This window comes from Mytilus edulis, chromosome 8 (genome assembly GCF_963676685.1).
Source record: "Mytilus edulis chromosome 8, xbMytEdul2.2, whole genome shotgun sequence".
In the NCBI taxonomy this organism is placed as follows: Eukaryota; Metazoa; Mollusca; class Bivalvia; order Mytilida; family Mytilidae; genus Mytilus; species Mytilus edulis.
Genome location: NC_092351.1, coordinates 29,270,082 through 29,288,766, shown reverse-complemented (window position 1 = coordinate 29,288,766; position 18,685 = coordinate 29,270,082). Strand labels below are relative to the sequence as shown.

The 18,685-nt window shown below is 31.9% G+C and overlaps 1 protein-coding gene across 1 annotated transcript; it reads left to right on the top strand.

Annotated features, from left to right (window-relative positions):
* The first annotated feature begins 5,800 nt into the window (after positions 1–5,800).
* On the top strand, positions 5,801–17,054 carry LOC139485305 (beta-1,4-galactosyltransferase 4-like). Its single transcript, XM_071269715.1, has 8 exons — positions 5,801–5,913; positions 9,298–9,332; positions 10,942–11,005; positions 12,937–13,166; positions 14,464–14,651; positions 15,058–15,180; positions 16,243–16,338; positions 16,833–17,054. Exons 1-8 carry the CDS (start codon positions 5,907–5,909, stop codon positions 16,951–16,953), a joined length of 864 nt encoding a protein of 287 aa, XP_071125816.1. The 5' UTR covers positions 5,801–5,906; the 3' UTR covers positions 16,954–17,054.
* The last annotated feature ends 1,631 nt before the right edge of the window (positions 17,055–18,685 follow it).

The following is an 18,685-nucleotide window of genomic DNA, read 5'->3' as shown; positions in this document are numbered from 1 at the left end:
TCATGCCAACAACTGTTTTTTGAATAAATGTGTTTAGTTCCGATGAAAAGACCCTATAAGTGAATCAATATTAACGCCAAAATATGCAATCTTTAATGACCTGACAACAGTATCGTAACTATATCCCTTCTTAATAAGTCAATTCAAAGGTTTTGTTAGTTTTTGAGGTGAATACTGACACCTTTGTGCTTTATAAAGAATATTTCCATAAAAAATTGGATGTGACATACCTGAACGTATAAGAAGTCTGCATGTTGAGCTATATCTACGAATGATGTCCTTATACCGATGATAAAATTTAGTAAATGTTTTGACCAGTTTGTGATATAGAAAACCCTGGTGTAATAATTTTTCAGTAATACATAAATTTCTCTCGTTAAAATCTAAAACATTGTTACATACACGAGCGAATCGTACAAGTTGGGATATATAAACACCGTAAGATGGTGACAAGGGAACGTCACCATCTAAAAATGGATAATTAACGATAGGAAATGAAAAATCATCTCTTTTATCGTAAATTTTAGTATTCAGCTTTCCGTTAGTGATATAGATATCAAGATCGAGGAAAGGGCAGTGGTCATTGTTAGTATTAGCTTTATTTAAAGTAAGTTCAACAGGATAAATTTCTTTAATATACATACTGAAGTCGTCATTATTGAGAGCCAAAATATCATCCAAATATCTAAAAGTATTATTAAATTTGTTTATCAGATGTTGTTTCGATGGGTCTTTGCTTATTTTTGTCATAAATTGTAACTCATAGCAATACAAAAACAGGTCCGCAATAAGTGGTGCACAGTTTGTCCCCATTGGAATTCCGATAATCTGACGATATACGGAATCCCCAAAGCGAACAAAAATGTTATCTAGTAAAAATTCAAGGGCATATATAGTATCAAAGCATGTCCAATTGACATAGTTTTTTTGTTTATTGCTACTAAAAAAATGACCTAAAAGAGTTTGAACATATATATTCACATTCTGACTTTTTAAATGCCCATTTAATTAGGTGTGTGAATTTTTTCTTAATGAGAATTTGAGGCAAAGTGGTATATAGGGTAGAAAAATCAAAACTTTGAACAGATTCAAAATCACCAATATAAGCATGCAATTTATCAAGTACTTCCAACGAGTTCTTGACACTCCAAAAGTAATTAATTCCACTATTTTCGAAGGCCTTATTTGAACAATTTATTATCAGGTTTTTAATTGTACCAAGTGTGCTGGTAAGAAGAATAGACAATTTAGTAGTGGAACAATGGCTTGAAGACGAAATAAATCTATATTTGTAAGGTGTTTTGTGTAGCTTCGGAAGCCAATACATAGTTGGGACTTTCATTGTATTTGGCTCTGCTTGTAAAGCGGTAGCTAAAAGTTTATGTTTGTTTCAGATGTCGTTTTCTGAAAATGGAGTCAGTTGGAATGTTTGTGAATAAGTGATTTCTTTTTTCAAAACCTCAATGTAAAATTTACGTCACACAATAATAATATTATTAGCAGCTTTATCGGCCGGGACAAAAACAAATTTCTTGGCTAGTTCTTTTAGTTTATGTTTGATACGAGAAATAGGTTTATTGTGGTTATTGTTAATTATAGTAAAATGTTCTTTAAAATTTTGAATACGTCTATCAACTATCTTCATTACTGAATTAAAAAAAGAGTCCAAAGATTTTTTGTCAGCTTTTTCCCGTTTTATCCATTTCATACAGTAAGTACGGGGTGAGTCGTGGATGATATTACGACACTCATTCCAATTAATAATTGACGGGGGACGATACTTAGGTCCTTTACTGAGGAATGATTTTAACTCTCGGTCTTGAACGATGTTAAGATCTCCTGTTACAACATGGGAAATGGGTCCATAAATATATTCGGAGGTACTACAATTACATGAAGTAGGTGTATTTTCACTGATATTAACATCTTTATACAATGGACTATAATTAAACACAAATTTCCGGGTAGATTTCTTGTAAATATAACAAATAAGAGGTAACTCAGTATTGTCAAAATATCCAGGAATTTGTTCTTTAACAGAATGGTCGTTAAATATACCGGCTATATTTACAAATTCAAAACCTTTATTGACATACTTTATTTTGATAAAATGTTTTTTATGATCTTCAGGGCGATCAATTTTGGGAAATAGTTTAGAATAACAATATGCCATAATAATTTGAACAATTTCATACTTAGGACTGCTATATGAAATTATGTTGCAATCCTCCAAAATTTTATTTAACTTATTAACCGGTAATGAACAGAGTTTTGTTAACAGACAATGTCTGCCGTTGTTTTTTGAAATAGAAATTAGGTCCGAAATATTGGTATGATTGGTCCGAAATTTTCTTTGATTGCCATTTGTTTTACGACCATGAGAACGGTTTTTACGAACAGTTTTAGAAACTATATCCAAAATGTTAACGGAATCGGTTCTAGATATATTACCAATTCCCATGATATTATCATTAAGACCGAGAGGGTAGACTGTCTGTAATTTTTTAATCCAATTTAATTCAATTATTTTCCGTGATCGTACAAACTTTGAATGAGATTCACCAGGTTGTTTATTTACTACTTCTAAAGGTTGAACTGCTAAATATTTAAAAGGATGGTTGTGCTTCTTAAGGTGTTGGTAAATGATACTTTTGAATTTATTGGGTCTTTTAAAACGATACAGATGTTCTTGAGTGCGTTTAGATAAATATCGTCCAGTTTCTCCGACGTACTGAATACCACATCCCGGTTTGTTTCATGTGAGTAAATAAATAATACTGTTTGTTTTTCAAGTTATATCAGTTTCAAAATTCAAAGAAAATGTGCGACCATTAAACGTGGACCTTACCGTATTGTTGATGGAAAGACGGGGACATGTAAGTCATTTTTTGGCATGACACTTATCGATAGAAGGGTAACCCCGATTTTTATTGTTAAAAATGTTAGCGATGGTAGTATTTTTAGATAACCGATTTTGAAGATTGAGACGTGTAGATACCCTTTGAACAAGTTTAGTATTTAATATTTTTCCATTTCTAAGCTTCATAATTGTTTTTTGTTAGTGAATTATAAAATAAAGGAGAAAAGACTGGCGTCCAGAATATGAACCAGCATACAATAATTTAAGTTATGTAAAATTGATAAATCTGTTCGGCTAAAAATGTCAAACGCTATCAGTATTAATTACGCGAAAAAGATAGGGTATATCAGGGTAGGACTGATAAATATGTGTACAGATAAATTGGCGCAATTGATACCTTTGGGAAACAAAATTCAGCGGAAATGGTACCCCTGAAAAAACAGTAATTGTCGCAAAAGGACTTCTGTCTCTAGGATTAAGTCCAAACTATTTGTCAACCGCGCTTCAAGCTTGACTGCATCGAGTTAGAGTTCACGACAAGTGATATTAGAAAATATGCACTATCTGTATGATTGGCCGATTTAGGGAAAACATAATAATGTAGACAAATTGTATAACAATATGCACTGTTATTTGAACCGAAATGAACGAAGAAGTACCAAAAATGTATGGTGGCCGGTTAAGGCCATTTCGCGTTTTCGCGTTTTCGCCTTTCATATTTATAGGGCGAAAACGCGAAAATGCGAAGTCGAAAACGCGAAAACGCGAAATCGGAAAGAAAAAATATTTCACCTTTTCGCGTTTTCGCGTTTCGACTACGCGTTTTCGACTTCGCGATTTCGCGTTCCGCCCTATAGAAATGAAAGACGAAAACGCGAAATGGCTTTAACCCGCCACCATAAAAACGGGATATGATAGAACTAATTAATGAATTAAAAAAAAGGGAACAGTATTGGAATGAAAACCTAACGAATTTTTAGAATGATATGCGACATAAAGAAAAGGATAAAGAAATATTTAAATCATAAAGCTAGACAAATGTACTATAACGCTTACGTTTTACCTCACTTAGATTATTGTTGTTCAATATGGGGAAACTGTAATAACTTTCTATTAGATAGTTTACTAAAACTGCAAAAAAGGGCAGCAAGAATAATTTTAGACGAACATGATTACACCAAACCTCCAAGAGAATTATTTCACGAATGTTACATTGTGCCAATCACAAAAAGAATACTTTATCACAAATCATTACTAATGTATAAGGCAAAACATGGCTTAGCTCCAGAATATATGTCCAGTCTTATTGTATCAGCTTCTGCAAACAAAAAATATAATACGAGATTTTCATCCTCAGATAATTTTATTATTCCAAAACCAAATACAGAGTTGTATAAGTCTAGTTTCTCGTACAATGGACCAAAAGTGTGGAATGCTCTTCCTAATTCAATAAAAAAATCAAATACAGTATCCGAATTTAAACATAAATACAAATCTATGTACTTTTAACATTACCATCATATTTTTACTGTAATGCCATATCATAATTGTTTATTGAATTTTGAATTGTACATAATCTTTATTTACCATTATTATTGATGCATTGTTTATTTGTAATGTAATTATTATTGTATTAAGAGAGCCTTATTGAAAATTGGTGTAATCCAAATGAGTTACTCTCTCTAAATAAAGATATCATTATTATTATTATTATTAAGGACGGTGTAAGGTGTAACTGTAATCGAAGCGTTAAATCAACTCTCAGACGCGAGTGCAGTCAACAGCGAGTGATGTTTTTAATAAAAGTCTTAGACGAATATAACACACATACAATACAAGAAAGCTATGGTAGTTGATATTGAAACAATAATAACAACGAATTCAAATGAATTCTGGGAAAAGATTCAAAAGTTTGGCTCCTGAAATGTAAAGGTTATTGATGAAAGTCGTTGATGATTCTGGCTAGTGAAGTTTTAACGAAGGTGAAGGTTTTCAGTCAATTGACTTCTTAAGTTAGCTTTTAATCCACACTATAACTGTGCGTTGTACCGACAGCTGGTGTCGCGAATTGAAAGACATTTTCTGAAAACTAAACTTTGAACACTATTTTGAAACAGAAAATGTTATTAATTTGAAAACTGTTGAAATGAACATTCAGCGCCTTTATTCAAACATATGGTATGATAACATACAACATGTTCCAAAACTGCGTACTTACTTTTTAATCTGCCTTTAAACAAGATTAATATGAAAAAAAATCAATTCTAACAAAGTCGATGGCTTACATTTAGCACAGTTTGGATGTGAAATATTACTCAGAGGATAAAAACCGGATGGTATATTGGTAAACTACCAGCAAAAAGGCCCTATAGAATTTGCACTGATGATGTGACCCAAACAGAGATTCAATTTTTATTAGACTGAACATTATATTCAGGTATACGAGAACATATGTTTAGGGAACTTTGATAACTATTTCCTTTATATCTATGTACAATAATGGAAAGTTTTAATTGTTAAATATGATACATACTCGAAAAGTAGACAAATACATTATACAGAAATATTGCAAAAAACACAATTCTGTTAACAAATAGCTATATACATGTAATTGAAAAAAATAATTTTCTTCAACAAAAGATCATTTCATGAATACTTTGTTATTTTCAAGAACATGATAAGTGTTTTGAAATTATTTTATATTATTTTGGGTGACTTATAGGTCCATTGGGCAGGGTGTATTCATATTTATTATATATCATGTGATTGTAATCAGTACATAAATATTTACATATGTCACTATAATAAATAATTAACTTACTTACTTACTTATATCAATATTTTCATTTTAATAATTTCCTTAGTTTTCAAAGTTCAAATTTGATCTTGTTAAAGTGCTTTTTTCCGGCTAAGCAACTGTCAGCCGTTGATAATACGTACACCTAACACTTACATGTATGCATTACTTCAGAAGGATTTACTGTGAAAAATATTTATATTCATCGTAAAAGATATATATAAATGGTCTGATGAAGATAAACCGTTCATGGATAGTGAGTAAAATACTATTTCTACTATAATTCTAACTATAATATTTGTACCATGAATATGATTTTAGAATGAAAATGGTTTGAAAATGAAAGTGTATACAGTAAACATTTCGAAAGTATGATTTTGGCTAATAAATGATACCCATAATACATTGTTATCTGCCTGTTTATCTTTTTTTAGCCATGGCATTGTCAGTTTATTTTCTAATTTTAAAAGAGGGACGAAAGATACCAAAGGGACAGTCAAACTCATAAATCTATAACAAACTGACAACGCCATGGCTAAAAATGAAAAAAAACAAACAAACAACAGCACACATGACACAACATAGAAAACTAAAGAATAAACAACACGAACCCCACCAAAAAACTGGGGTGATCTCAGGTGCTCCGGAAGGGTAAGCAGATCCTGCTCCACATGCGGCACCCGTCGTGTTGCTTATGTGATAACAAATCCGGTAAATGGTCTAATTCGGTAGGTCACATTCATGAAAGGGAAGGGGATTGTAGTTACGACGTAAGGAACATATCAGATATCATTTGTGAAACGGTTATTCCATAACGGTCAACCAACTCGTGATGGCGTCGGTAAAATTTACGAAGAGATGATTTCAACTTCACCATTTGGAACTCTTGGTTTAAAAGCTTCCTTGTGAGCAGCAACCCTCTATCAAGAAAATCATGATAGGAAATGCAAGCACGGGAATATCGTATCAATTGGGAGATATATACCCCGTATGCAGGTGCTGCTGGAATGTTGCTACTTAGAAATGGAAAGTTCACAATTGGAAAACTGAAATCATCTCTTTTGTCGTAAAGTTTTGTTTTCAACCGACCCTCATTGTTAATTTCTAGATGTAAGTCAAGATATGAGGCCGACTTAACTGTATCTGTAGTATCCTTTATCTCTAGCTCGATTGGATAGATGCATTCCACATAGTCACCAAATTTTAAATTATTTAGTGAAAGAACATCATCTATATAGCGAAAAGTAGAGTTAAAGGATATTGCTAACTTCTTATCTTTCTTCCTAAGAAGTTCCTGCATGAAGTCAGCCTCATAATAATAAAGAAACAAGTCGGCAAGTAGAGGGGCACAGTTTGTTCCCATTGGAATGCCGACAGTCTGTTGAAAAACACGTCCCCCGAACGTAACAAATATGTTGTCAATCAAGAAATCAAGCATCTTGATAATATCAGTTTCAGAGAATTTTTTGTTCGAATCAGAGTGATCCTTTACAAAGTAGGATATATCCCTCCCCAAGACAAGATACTTGGATCTACGTTGGCCATTCTTTTTTACGAAGCAAAGCAATACCAACTCTTTCAATTTGTCTTTTAGTTTGGAATGTGGAATATTTAAGTTATGTCCATTTGATATCTTTTGCCTCTCTCATAAGTAAAATGTGTAAACTAATACGCAACAAGCATAAGATATAACAGTGTTTGAGATACACATGTACAGTTAATGTCATCTAGTACAAAACACTGTTTTCAGTTACATTAAGTGGAATTATTGATAAATTCGTTCAAAGATTTCTGAAAAATACGTTTGGTCTAGCTTTTATAAACACTTTTGTTGAATTTCATGTCATTCCGACCATTTTTTGAAAATGTAAAAAAATGTCCTAACTTAAAAACCAAATGGTATATATTTGTGTCTTGTCGAGGTCACAATTTAATCCAATAATGAGATTTTGACCATCAAAGTTAAGCGTTAAATCTTTGCCTACAGGTAGCAGTTCCTTCAATGATATTTTGGAATTTTTCAAATATTGATGAACAAAGAGTGACCTTCAGTTTCATTATTATTGCGACATAAGTTACAAAGGCCATCATATTTTCATATATAGTACAATCAAAACTCAGTTTAATATATACATATCTAAATATATGATATATCTATATACAAAATATACTATGAATTTTTTTTCTCTTAATTTCTGGTCTGTTATCTAGTATTTGACAATTGCATTTCAAAACTAAAATCACAAAAATACTGAACTTCGAAGAAAATTCGAAACGGAAAGTCCCTAATCATGCTATTCAAATGGCAAATCAAAGGATAAAACACATCAAATGAATGGACAACAACTGTCATATTCCCGACTTGGTACACTCAATTTCAAATGTAGACTTTGTATTGGTCTAACTCATTTAACAAATCAAGTTATCTGTTTGTGTCTTATATATTTTTTTTAAACTGATAAATAACATACACTTAGCTTCCATTTGCAGATATAATCCTTTTTGGAGATTTATCTTTGTTAAGACTTTTAACATTAATATATGTCTTTGTTACTTTTTTAACGTCAATCAGTCTTTCTATATCTTGGTCCATCAGTTTCGTATTAATACATCATAGTTTGGATGTGATATTTGTGTATTGTTGTGATTGTTGATAACTTGGAAGGACTTGAACATGTTTTTATAGTATACAATGTATATATTTTGTGAATTTGCCGTCCTAACATTTAGTATTTATTTGTTTTTAAGATTTTTGTTGTAAATTAATGATATGTTAGAGACTTGTTCACTACTTTCACACCATTTAATTTTGGTGTGGAGAATTGGATTTATAAAAAGAATTCCATGTCTTTAAGTTGCTGTTACTTTTTATGTTACTCTAAGATCTTATCCATTCTTATACTCCAATGTTGTTTGAAGTTACAACTGTTAGTGCTCTTATAGTGCTTTAATTTTTCATTTTTTCCATCCTGTGAAAAATCAAATCCTGTTTGATGCATATATTATAGAGAATTTTTTATTAAATATTCTTCAAAGTTTGAAGAATAATGTGTACATAGTTTAGTTGTCCAGATATGAATGACCATGTATAAAATTTTATTGACCATTAGCCAGTGGGGTTTATGATGTAAGTAAACACTACATTCATATTACTGAATGGCCATGTTACGTAAACCCCATTACCCATGTTACTTTTAAGTGTATTGGGGAGTTTAAGAATTTTAATAAGGGTTGTTCAACGGTCACTCCAAAGGTGCAAAAGATTAGTACCTACGTTTATTACTTTATTTGATTAATGGGATAATTTCTCCGGGTACTATATAACAAGTTTGTTCAGTTGATGATCTATCTGTGTATTCCAACTGTACATAACTTTATTTTTATCTAAAGGTAACCTTATAACCGGACCATTTCAGAAACCCTGGCGGTAGGATATAAGTCATCATATGCATCTGCATATCTGGTATGATATTACTACATTGATTAAAATCTTTAATATTTTGTTTATGTACAGAAAGGGGGAAATGGGATACAATCGGTTAAAATTGCTTGTCATTGAGTTCAACAAAGCATTTTTGTTCTTTAAATCTTAATTTGTCTTGGAAATTATGTAAATTTAATCATCTTATTGTCTTTTCAGAGTGTACAGCTTGCATGGCTATGAAAATTATTAAGGTAATGTATTTTATCTCAATATTTGAATATTTATAGATATAAGAAGATGTAGTATGAGTGCCAATATGTATTACAAACGAAAGAACAAATATGAAAAGAACAGGAAAGTGTCAACAGTATACAGGAATGATGACTTTACGAGTTTAAAATGGTCTGAAAATATTTAACATCCTCATCATAGGTCTTTCATGATCATCAAATTCTCTAAAGGACAACTGATTAATATATTACAAAAACAACAATTCCAGGTTTCAGACTAATGATATGCATATGATTATGAGAGGATGTTGATATAATTTCGGTGAACTCATAAAGGATCATAAAGGCTTCTCAATAAAATAAATACGTGAAATGCATGCAAATCTTTTAAATCGGTATAAAAATAATTCAAAACCCAAACAAGTACATTCAAACCATGATAAGCAACAGGGTAAACACGCATAACATAATTCAACCGTTTGAAATTTACTAAATCGCCGGAAAATGAAATGAAAGAAAACAAAAGAAAAAGCTTTGGCAATTTTTTTTTTATCTTTCTTTCCTTTTACCTCTGTGCTCCAGTGAAAATCGTACGGTTTAAATATAAACTGAAATTAAGTTTATAAGAAAAAGCACAAATATACAGTATGGGACGACTATCATTGGGATAGATTCACGATATCATGCGTAACGTTGGTTTAGGCAAAATCTATCTGTCATTGAGTCTACAGATGCAAAATTGTATACATGAAAATCTGAATTACTATATTTTTCTTAATGTAAAAGAGGGACAAAAGATACCAAATCGATTGTCATAGATCGAAAATAAACTGACAACGCCATGGCTAAAAATAAAAAGACAAACAGACAAATAATAGTACAGAAGATACAACATAGAAAACTAAAGACTTAGCAACAGGAACCGCGCCAAAACTGGGAGTTATTTCAGGTGCTCCGGAAGGGTAAGCAGATCCTGCTCCACATGTGGCACCTGTAGGTTATCTGTTTGAATGTAAACTTTTAACCTTTTCGGCTTTTGATTTTTCAAATAATAAAAACTTGTATTCCTTATTCTGATGGTTAATGGAGTCGAATCTGTTAGGATTTCCTAAAAGCTTAGTTTTAGCGCTATAAAACCAGGTTCAATCCACCATTTTCTACATTTGAAAATGCCTGTACCAAGTCAGGAATATGACAGTTGTTGTCCATTCGTTTGCTGTGTTTTGACATTTGGTTTTGCAATGTGATTAGGGACTTTCCGATTGAATTTTCCTAGGAGTTCAGTATCTTTGTGATTTTACTTTTTTCTATAATCATTGAGCATATCATTAACTTCATCACCAACGTAGAGACGTAATATAAATATTCTATTATAAACGGACGATAACTTGTGTATTTGTATCGATGAATCATATTTGCAAATAAAATGCATTTAAACTAGTTTAAATTCCAATTATTTTACCAACACTTTTTTATGTTTTATATTTTTCTTCGGAACGACTGTTGTGTTTTGGATTTTGAAATCTTTTAAGCTTGTAAGCCGCTGGTTTTCAAATTGTTACGTATTTATTTTTTATGATTGAACGATAAACGAAATGATTATTGCATGTGTTTTTTCAATACTTTTCAGGTACTAGGTAATGCAACTTGCTGGATATCTCGTCGTCGATGCTTGACTTTATTTTTCATGACTGGTGTGTTATTTTTCATAATTGACAAAAGAATATTATCTCAAAAAAAGCATTGGTGGAATAACAAAAATATTTCATTCATTTTGAATAACTTGAATTTATCTTTTTCGAGCTATGACAAACCTCGTTCAGTTTACACACTTTACCATGTTTTGAAAACCAGGATTAGTGATGTGTGCTCATTTCCACCAAATGGTCTCTGTAAGTATGTAAATACCGGTATCACTCGGCCATTTTGCATTTCATTATCTTGTATCATGCCTTTTTACCATTGTGTAAGTGTGTGGTTTTAGGCGAAATATGTGCTTTGTGTTGTTTTTACTGTATTTACCAATGACAATAGACGCAACATCACAGTCATTTTAACCAACAATACACAAAGAAAGGATATAGTTTTTATCTATTAACAAACAACCACGCTTAGCCAGTCCAAGAATAATACAAATATATTCGCAGTGATAATAATGAGGATCAAATAGTGGTCTTTAGATCACTGCATTTTTTCTGATATATTGGGCAGCGGACGATCTGCAGATCATTGCAAAATCTCTTCTTTTTGGCTTTCGAACTTTTGTATCTGGGCGTCACTAGTAAGTCTCCAACATGTTCTCCTATTTATTTTTACTGTAGTCCTGTTATGTTGTGTTGTCATTTTAATGTTATATTTAACGTTGCAATTAAAGAAAGAGGTTTGGCATGCCACAAAACCAGGTTCAATCCACCATTTTTTCTTTTAAAAAAATGTCCTGTACCAAGTTAGGAATATGGCCATTGTAATATTATAGCTCGTTTCTGTGTGTGTTACATTTTAACGTTGTGTTTCTTTTGTGTCGTTTGTTTCCTTTTATATTTGAGTGTGAATTCACATTATTATAAGACGTGTCAAGGTACTTTTCTATCCCAAATTCATGTATTTAGTTTTGATGTTATATTTGTTATTCTCATCGGATTTTGTCTAATGCTTAGTTCGTTTCTGTGTCAGTTACATTTCAATGTTGTGTCGTTGTTCTCTGATATTTAATGCGTTTCCCTCAGTTTTAGTTTGTAACCCGGATTTGTTTTTTTTTATCGATTAAACCACCGTTTTGAACAGCGGTATACTACTTGCCTTTATTTATCTCCCAAGATATATTGATCATCTGACTGTCTCCAGATCAAAACATCCTCCCACGATATATTGATCAGCAGATCTGTTTTCAGATCAATACATCCTCCCACGATATATTGATCAGCAGACTGTTTCCAGATCAATACATTTTCTCCTGATATATCGATCAGCGGACGGTCTCTAGATCAATAATCCTCCCACGATATATTGATCATCGAACGAACTCCGCGATCAATACATCCTCCCACGATATATTGATCAGCGGACGGTCTCCAGATCAATACATCCTCCCATGATATATTGATCAGCGGACGGTTTCCAGATTAACACATTCTCTCCCGATATATTGATCAGCGGACGGTCTCCAGATATCAATATATTTTTCTCCGATGAATAAAAAAGCGACCGCTCTCCAGATTACTACAGAATTTTGCGTTATATCGATCAGCAGACGAACAACACATACATGTAATGTGCAAATCTGAACAGCTAAAATTCTGCAAACATATACTGCTATTGAAATGTTAACATATGCAATGATATATCTTCACGTTTAACATGTTTTAATTTCATATCAAAAATAGTGCAGCTGATTCCGCAGAACATATCTAAGTAAATGTTATATGAAGACCTTGTTTGTTCCTGTGAACGTTGATAAAATAAAGTAGATGTCAGAAATCAGCTATAGGGTTTTTATTTTGCTGCAATTTTAAAGGGAATTCGAAAGTTTTTAGAGAGAACGGAATTTCTGTTAATAATGGTATAAGAGATATTACTGTACAATATTAATTCCTTATAATGTTCATTGTTTTTTTTTAACTTTTAGATGGACATATACCACTTAATAGATCTGTATTGAACAACACAATTTTGAACATGATTCATTCCTATATGGACGATGGACATTATAGACCACAACACTGTACAGCTGTACAAAAAGTAGCTATCGTTATACCATACAGAAACAGACAGAAACAACTCAAAGTATTTTTGAATAACATACTACCTAGAATAAAGCGACAACAACTAGAGTTTGTAATATATGTTATCGAGCAGGTAAGATTCTTATTGGCAAAACAGATTTTTGGGAAATAAGCTGTAAACATAAAAATAAATAAAATAAACAAACTTAATATATAATTCATTCTCATGTTATCATTATCAATTATTTATAAAAAGATAAAGAGGAAACAATAGTAGAAATAAACAAAATAACAATTATCAAAAGAAACAGACATCAGCATAACCAGAAAAGTCAGGCAAACAACTGTTTACTCAACACCTTTGCAGAAACCCATACAAAACACAAGATTGAGCTCGAGGGTCCAGAGACGATAACTATTGCATTTTCCTGTATTGGCACCCATCATTGTCAAAATGTCATGCAGAAGAAAAAGGTGGGAGGGGCGAAATTGTGACTTCAACAAGTGGAACATGTACGAGTTCTTCTGTCATATAGATGTTCGATAGTGAGAATCAAATTATATGATGGTTTCAAGACATGAAGCGAATTTTTCCTTTAAAAGCTCTTGATTTGATTTCAATAATTGCTTTAAAACTTTACCATCTAAATTACAGGGTCCTTACTTAGGACAGGCACACAAAGAATGTGACGCGGTTAAACATGTTAGAGAGCGCTCACCCCTCTCCTCCCCTAGCATATGACATTGAAGTTACAGTGTAGGTACAATAATAGAACAATCCATAATAATCAGTTAAAAAATATTTAAGTCATCAGATTGATACACATAGTAATACATGTAACAAAAACACAGAATTGACGTGGACGGTTACTTATGCATCCTACAAACAAAAATACACAAAGTAATATACAGATCTGAGAGTACTCACAGATATTGACACTAGTTCAGTAGCAACTAATAAAAAAATGGATTTCGTGTTAAGACGTTAACCTGCTATTACAAAATAATTTACCATAATGTAACGTTATCTCGGTTCAACTTTGTCTGAATTTTGACGTTACCATGTGTCTTACTCTGCTTTTGGCATGTTTTCTTCTGTTGAAATAACCTCCTACAAATGACATAGGAATCACAGAATGATTTACGCTTGTTCGATTAGTTTTGCCGGTTTCGTTGGTTGATTTAACACAAATTGCTTAATTAATCCCTGCATCTTCTTGTGTCTACCCTTGGCTGCACATATGCAACACAACAGCTTAAGCTAGAACATTACTGATACTGTCACAGATTATCTTATCAAATTAATTTGCATTTAAATTTAGTGCTGTTGGGATTTTTATAAAATCTATAATTTATGATTCCAAATAATAGGTGCATCGTGTTATTAGTGCTACATGAGTATCTATGAATATATAAAAAAAATATTTTAGAAATCCGGTATGCCATTCAACAGAGGTATGATGTCAAATGTCGGATTCAAAGAGGCCATGTCTGACATGGAATTTGACTGTATAGTATATCATGATGTTGATGTGTTACCCGAGGATGACAGAAACTTCTACATATGTTCTGACAACCCAATTCATATGTCAGTCAAGGTTGAGCAATTTGGATATCGGTAAGTTTTGTATGTGTTATTGTCTTAGATATGTTTCCTAATCAATATTCTATATATAGAAAACAAGAGGATGTGGTAAGATTTCCAGCGAGCCAAATATATTCACTGGAGACTAAAGAACTAAACCTACTATAGCGTACCGTATGCATAAATCCCATACCGTATAGTAAGCTTTAAGAAAGCCCGACTTAATATGAAACATTTCAAAGGAGAAGACAATAAAGTAATAACAAGTATGACAGACAGCAGCCAACAAAACATGAAAAAAGCAATGATCTATTTGTTCAATTGTAACGTCATTAAAATGAATAGTGTTAAGTTCTGAAAATTAAATTACCTCGAGTGGAGAAATATTTATTGTTATATGCAATTAAGGAAATGCACTGTAATTGTTGAATCCTTTCAGTCTACCATATGAAAAGATAGCAGGTGGAATAGTTACATTTTCAAGGCAACAGTTCGAGGAAATAAACGGATTTTCTAATCAGTTCTTTGGATGGGGAGGAGAGGATGATGATTTATATAGACGGTAAAGATTGTCCTTTGTAGAAAACTATTTGTATTCTCTATAGAATAAACTCATCATAGATACCAGGATTGAAATTTTGTATTAGCACCAGACTTGCTTTTCGTCTACAAAAGATTCATCAGTGACGCTCGAATAATAAAAAAAAACAAAATGCGAAGTTGAAGAGCATTGAGGACCCAAAATCTCTTAAAAGTTTGGCAAATACAGCTGAGGTAATCTTTTCCTGAGAAAGACAAATGTCATATTTCTGACTTTGTACAGGCATTTTCAAATGTAGAAAATGGTGGATTGAACCTGGTTTTATAGCGCTAAACCTGTCACTTGTAAATGTGTTTTATTTATACCGTAAAAAGGTGCACTCGATTAAAATCCAATGATTCGCTACAAGACGTTACTAAATTGTAACACTTATGTCTAATCTATTTGTCATTTTGGACAATAAAATATGTTTAAACTATTTGTATGACAGTTGCATCAAACTCAAGTATATTTACAACGATGCTTGAACTAACACAAAGGTTCCTGGTTCGATTCCCGTTCCGGAATGAAACTTTCAGGGATTAAATTTTCGGCTCGCCCTTGACACCATATGCGAGTATGGTCTTGAGAAAGCGATGATAATCCGTCGGAAGGGACGATAAATGACTGACCCGTGTTAAGAGAGAGCCATATATCTTGCACGTTAAAGACACCCTTGTAGATTTCGAAAAAGAGCAGGCTAATGCCGCTACAAGGCAGCACTCGCACCCGCAAAGTGGAAAGGGATTAATATAAGTTCCAAAAACTTGTTTCCCAATCCACTATAAATAAATATGTTTAAACAAATAAACAAATAAAACCAATAAACATATAAACAAAAACAAACGATGCTTGAACAAAAGAGCCAAAATTAGTCAAATTCTCAAAATAGGGGTACAGTAGTCATCACCGTGTCATAATCTTAATCAGAACAAAAACAAACAAATATTTAAAAAAAAGAAGCACAATAAAGCATATATCAAATTTAACAACCACATTCATTGCTTGCTTATATATGTATTTTAATATGCATTATCATTTTAGGATTAAATTCAACAAATATGAATTGATTCGGCCGTTTGAAGATTTTGGTATGTGTGGTAGTGTTAGCCACAAGCCTGCTGAAAGGAGTATCGATAGGTACTTCTAAAGTAATAATGTCAAGTTTCATATTTTGATCAATAAATGATACTATGGAAAGTTATATTTTAATCATTCTGCTCATTGTGGGCGCTGTGAGTGGCAAGCAAGCTGATTGTTTGTTTGATTTAACCTTCAATTTTACGTAGAAGAACCTCTATAAGCACCAAGGATTTTTAATATAACAAAAAAAATAAATAAAAAATAGGTTAAACAAAGTATAAACATGATTATGTTTTATTCAATTGATTAACATATAATATCAAACTAAGTGAAATAAGTAATTTGTAATCATGAATAAAAAATATAATATGACCCATTGTTTGTGATATCTTTACCAAACAGTATTTTGAGATATAACTGACTGATTTCAAGGTTTCATCAGACTCATGATCAGTCTTTTTAATTTTAGCGTCAGCCAATCAGAAGACGCGTTACATCCAAAATTGAATTATTTAGTTATGTTATTGATATTATTTCTGATTTCATTGCAGGAAGAAGTTCTTAAAATATTCGTATGAAGTGTGGAAAAATGATGGGTTAAATAATCTAGAGTACCGCTTGTTACGGAAAGAAAACAAACAGTTGTATCGATGGATATATGTCAGTATATAAATGAACGTAAATAATCTGGTATGAGACAATATTTTAAACAAATGATATCTTTGGTCTGAGGTTGCAACTAGCTTGTTTTTAAACATAGTAAACATTTCATTAGTTTTCTAATTCAAACACATAGGAGAAATTAGTAACATAACGAACGTATTCTTTATCATTACTCAGTTATCTTAGATGAAACACAATACATACCTCGTGGTAGTATTTCCACTGTTATTTATTGTTATTGTGTTCTTGTTCCTTACAATCTATTACCATGTACATTAAACATTTAATTATAGATAGGGTTATATAACAATAATATGTGTTTCCATCCATGTACTCCAGCTCTCTTTGATAAATGAATAATGACCATCATCATCAAGCAGCAAGGTCTCTAAAAGTGACGTTGAACACAAAGTAATATACAAAACAAATCTTGGTAGTTACAGAAATTGAAAATTAATCTTTTTACCTACTTGGTTTTAAATGTGTATTAAGTGAAATGACATATTGCTGTTTAACTTTTATGTTGTTTATTCCTTTTTAAATTTTTATCTGGGTTCTCATAATCTTTCATTGGAAAAAGTAAAATAAAAAAGGAACTTCGAGAACAATTCTACACAGAAAGTCTCTAAGCAAATGGAAAAATCAAAATCTTAAACACATCAAACATATGGATAACAACTGTTATAATCCTAACTTGGTACAAGAACTTTTATGTAGAAAATGGTGGATTAAACTTGGTTTTATAGCTAGGTAAACCTCTCACTTTTATGACGGTCGCATGCAATTCCATTATATTGACAACACACAGTCATAATAGGTTACAATATCCCAATAAAAGGATGGTACAGCAATCAACTTTGTTATAATCTTAATCGCTATATAAACAAGCAAATATGCCAACAAAGATAAACAAAAGGCATATAAACAAAGCACATTAGCAGAAGCGAAAGACAGGAATACACAAATTTATCATAGCACAATAACACAATTACGGGATGTATAAAAACCGAGTCAAGTCAGATGAATATTTTCAAAAAAGACCGAACAATAAAAGTCATAACATTAAGACAATTAACAAAATGCCATAACACGGTATTAAGACTGAAGATAAACAACACTAGAACCTTAAATCTTAACTTATTAAATTAAAAGGTTGTTATCATCCGATGAACTTTTTTAGATGTACATTTAATGGACAATATTCTCTTCTTTCTAAAGAATAATTCACATTATGACAACGCTCAATAGATTCGAGTCCATTGAGCTTTAGCTTAATTTGTGGAAAATTTTGTAATAACATAACACTTTGATAGACAAAGTTCACATTTCGACCAGAAATGTCTCTTCAGTGATGCATGCGGCAAAAATATTAGAAAAACGAAACTCCTGTAACAAACACTGAGGAGCTTATAAAGAACAAAACAATATTAATTCGGAGAGTGCTTCCCAAAATTGCTTGTAATCAACAGTTGTTTATAATGCTGTGATTTAATTCTTTTGTAGTTTGATGAAAAAATCGTGGCAGTAACGAAGAAAGCAAGGTATTAAAAAAATGATGGGTACATCGAAAAAAGAAAACAATATGATCTAATTGAAAGAAAAGATAAAATTGATAAATAGTCATCTAAGCCACGAGGTAGCTGGAAACTCAAACTATTATCATACGAACATCCGTTATAGATGTATTCACATCAATAACTGAGGTCAAAAACTCGGCTTGTTACAGAAATATTGTGCAAAC

What these genes read in the sequence shown, in the direction of transcription:
- LOC139485305 (XM_071269715.1), top strand. An exon ending in TAATATATGTTATCGAGCAG is followed by an intron (nt 13,167 to 14,463) that starts GTAAGATTCTTA and finishes AAAATATTTTAG; the next exon opens with AAATCCGGTATGCCATTCAA. An exon ending in GCTGAAAGGAGTATCGATAG is followed by an intron (nt 16,339 to 16,832) that starts GTACTTCTAAAG and finishes ATTTCATTGCAG; the next exon opens with GAAGAAGTTCTTAAAATATT.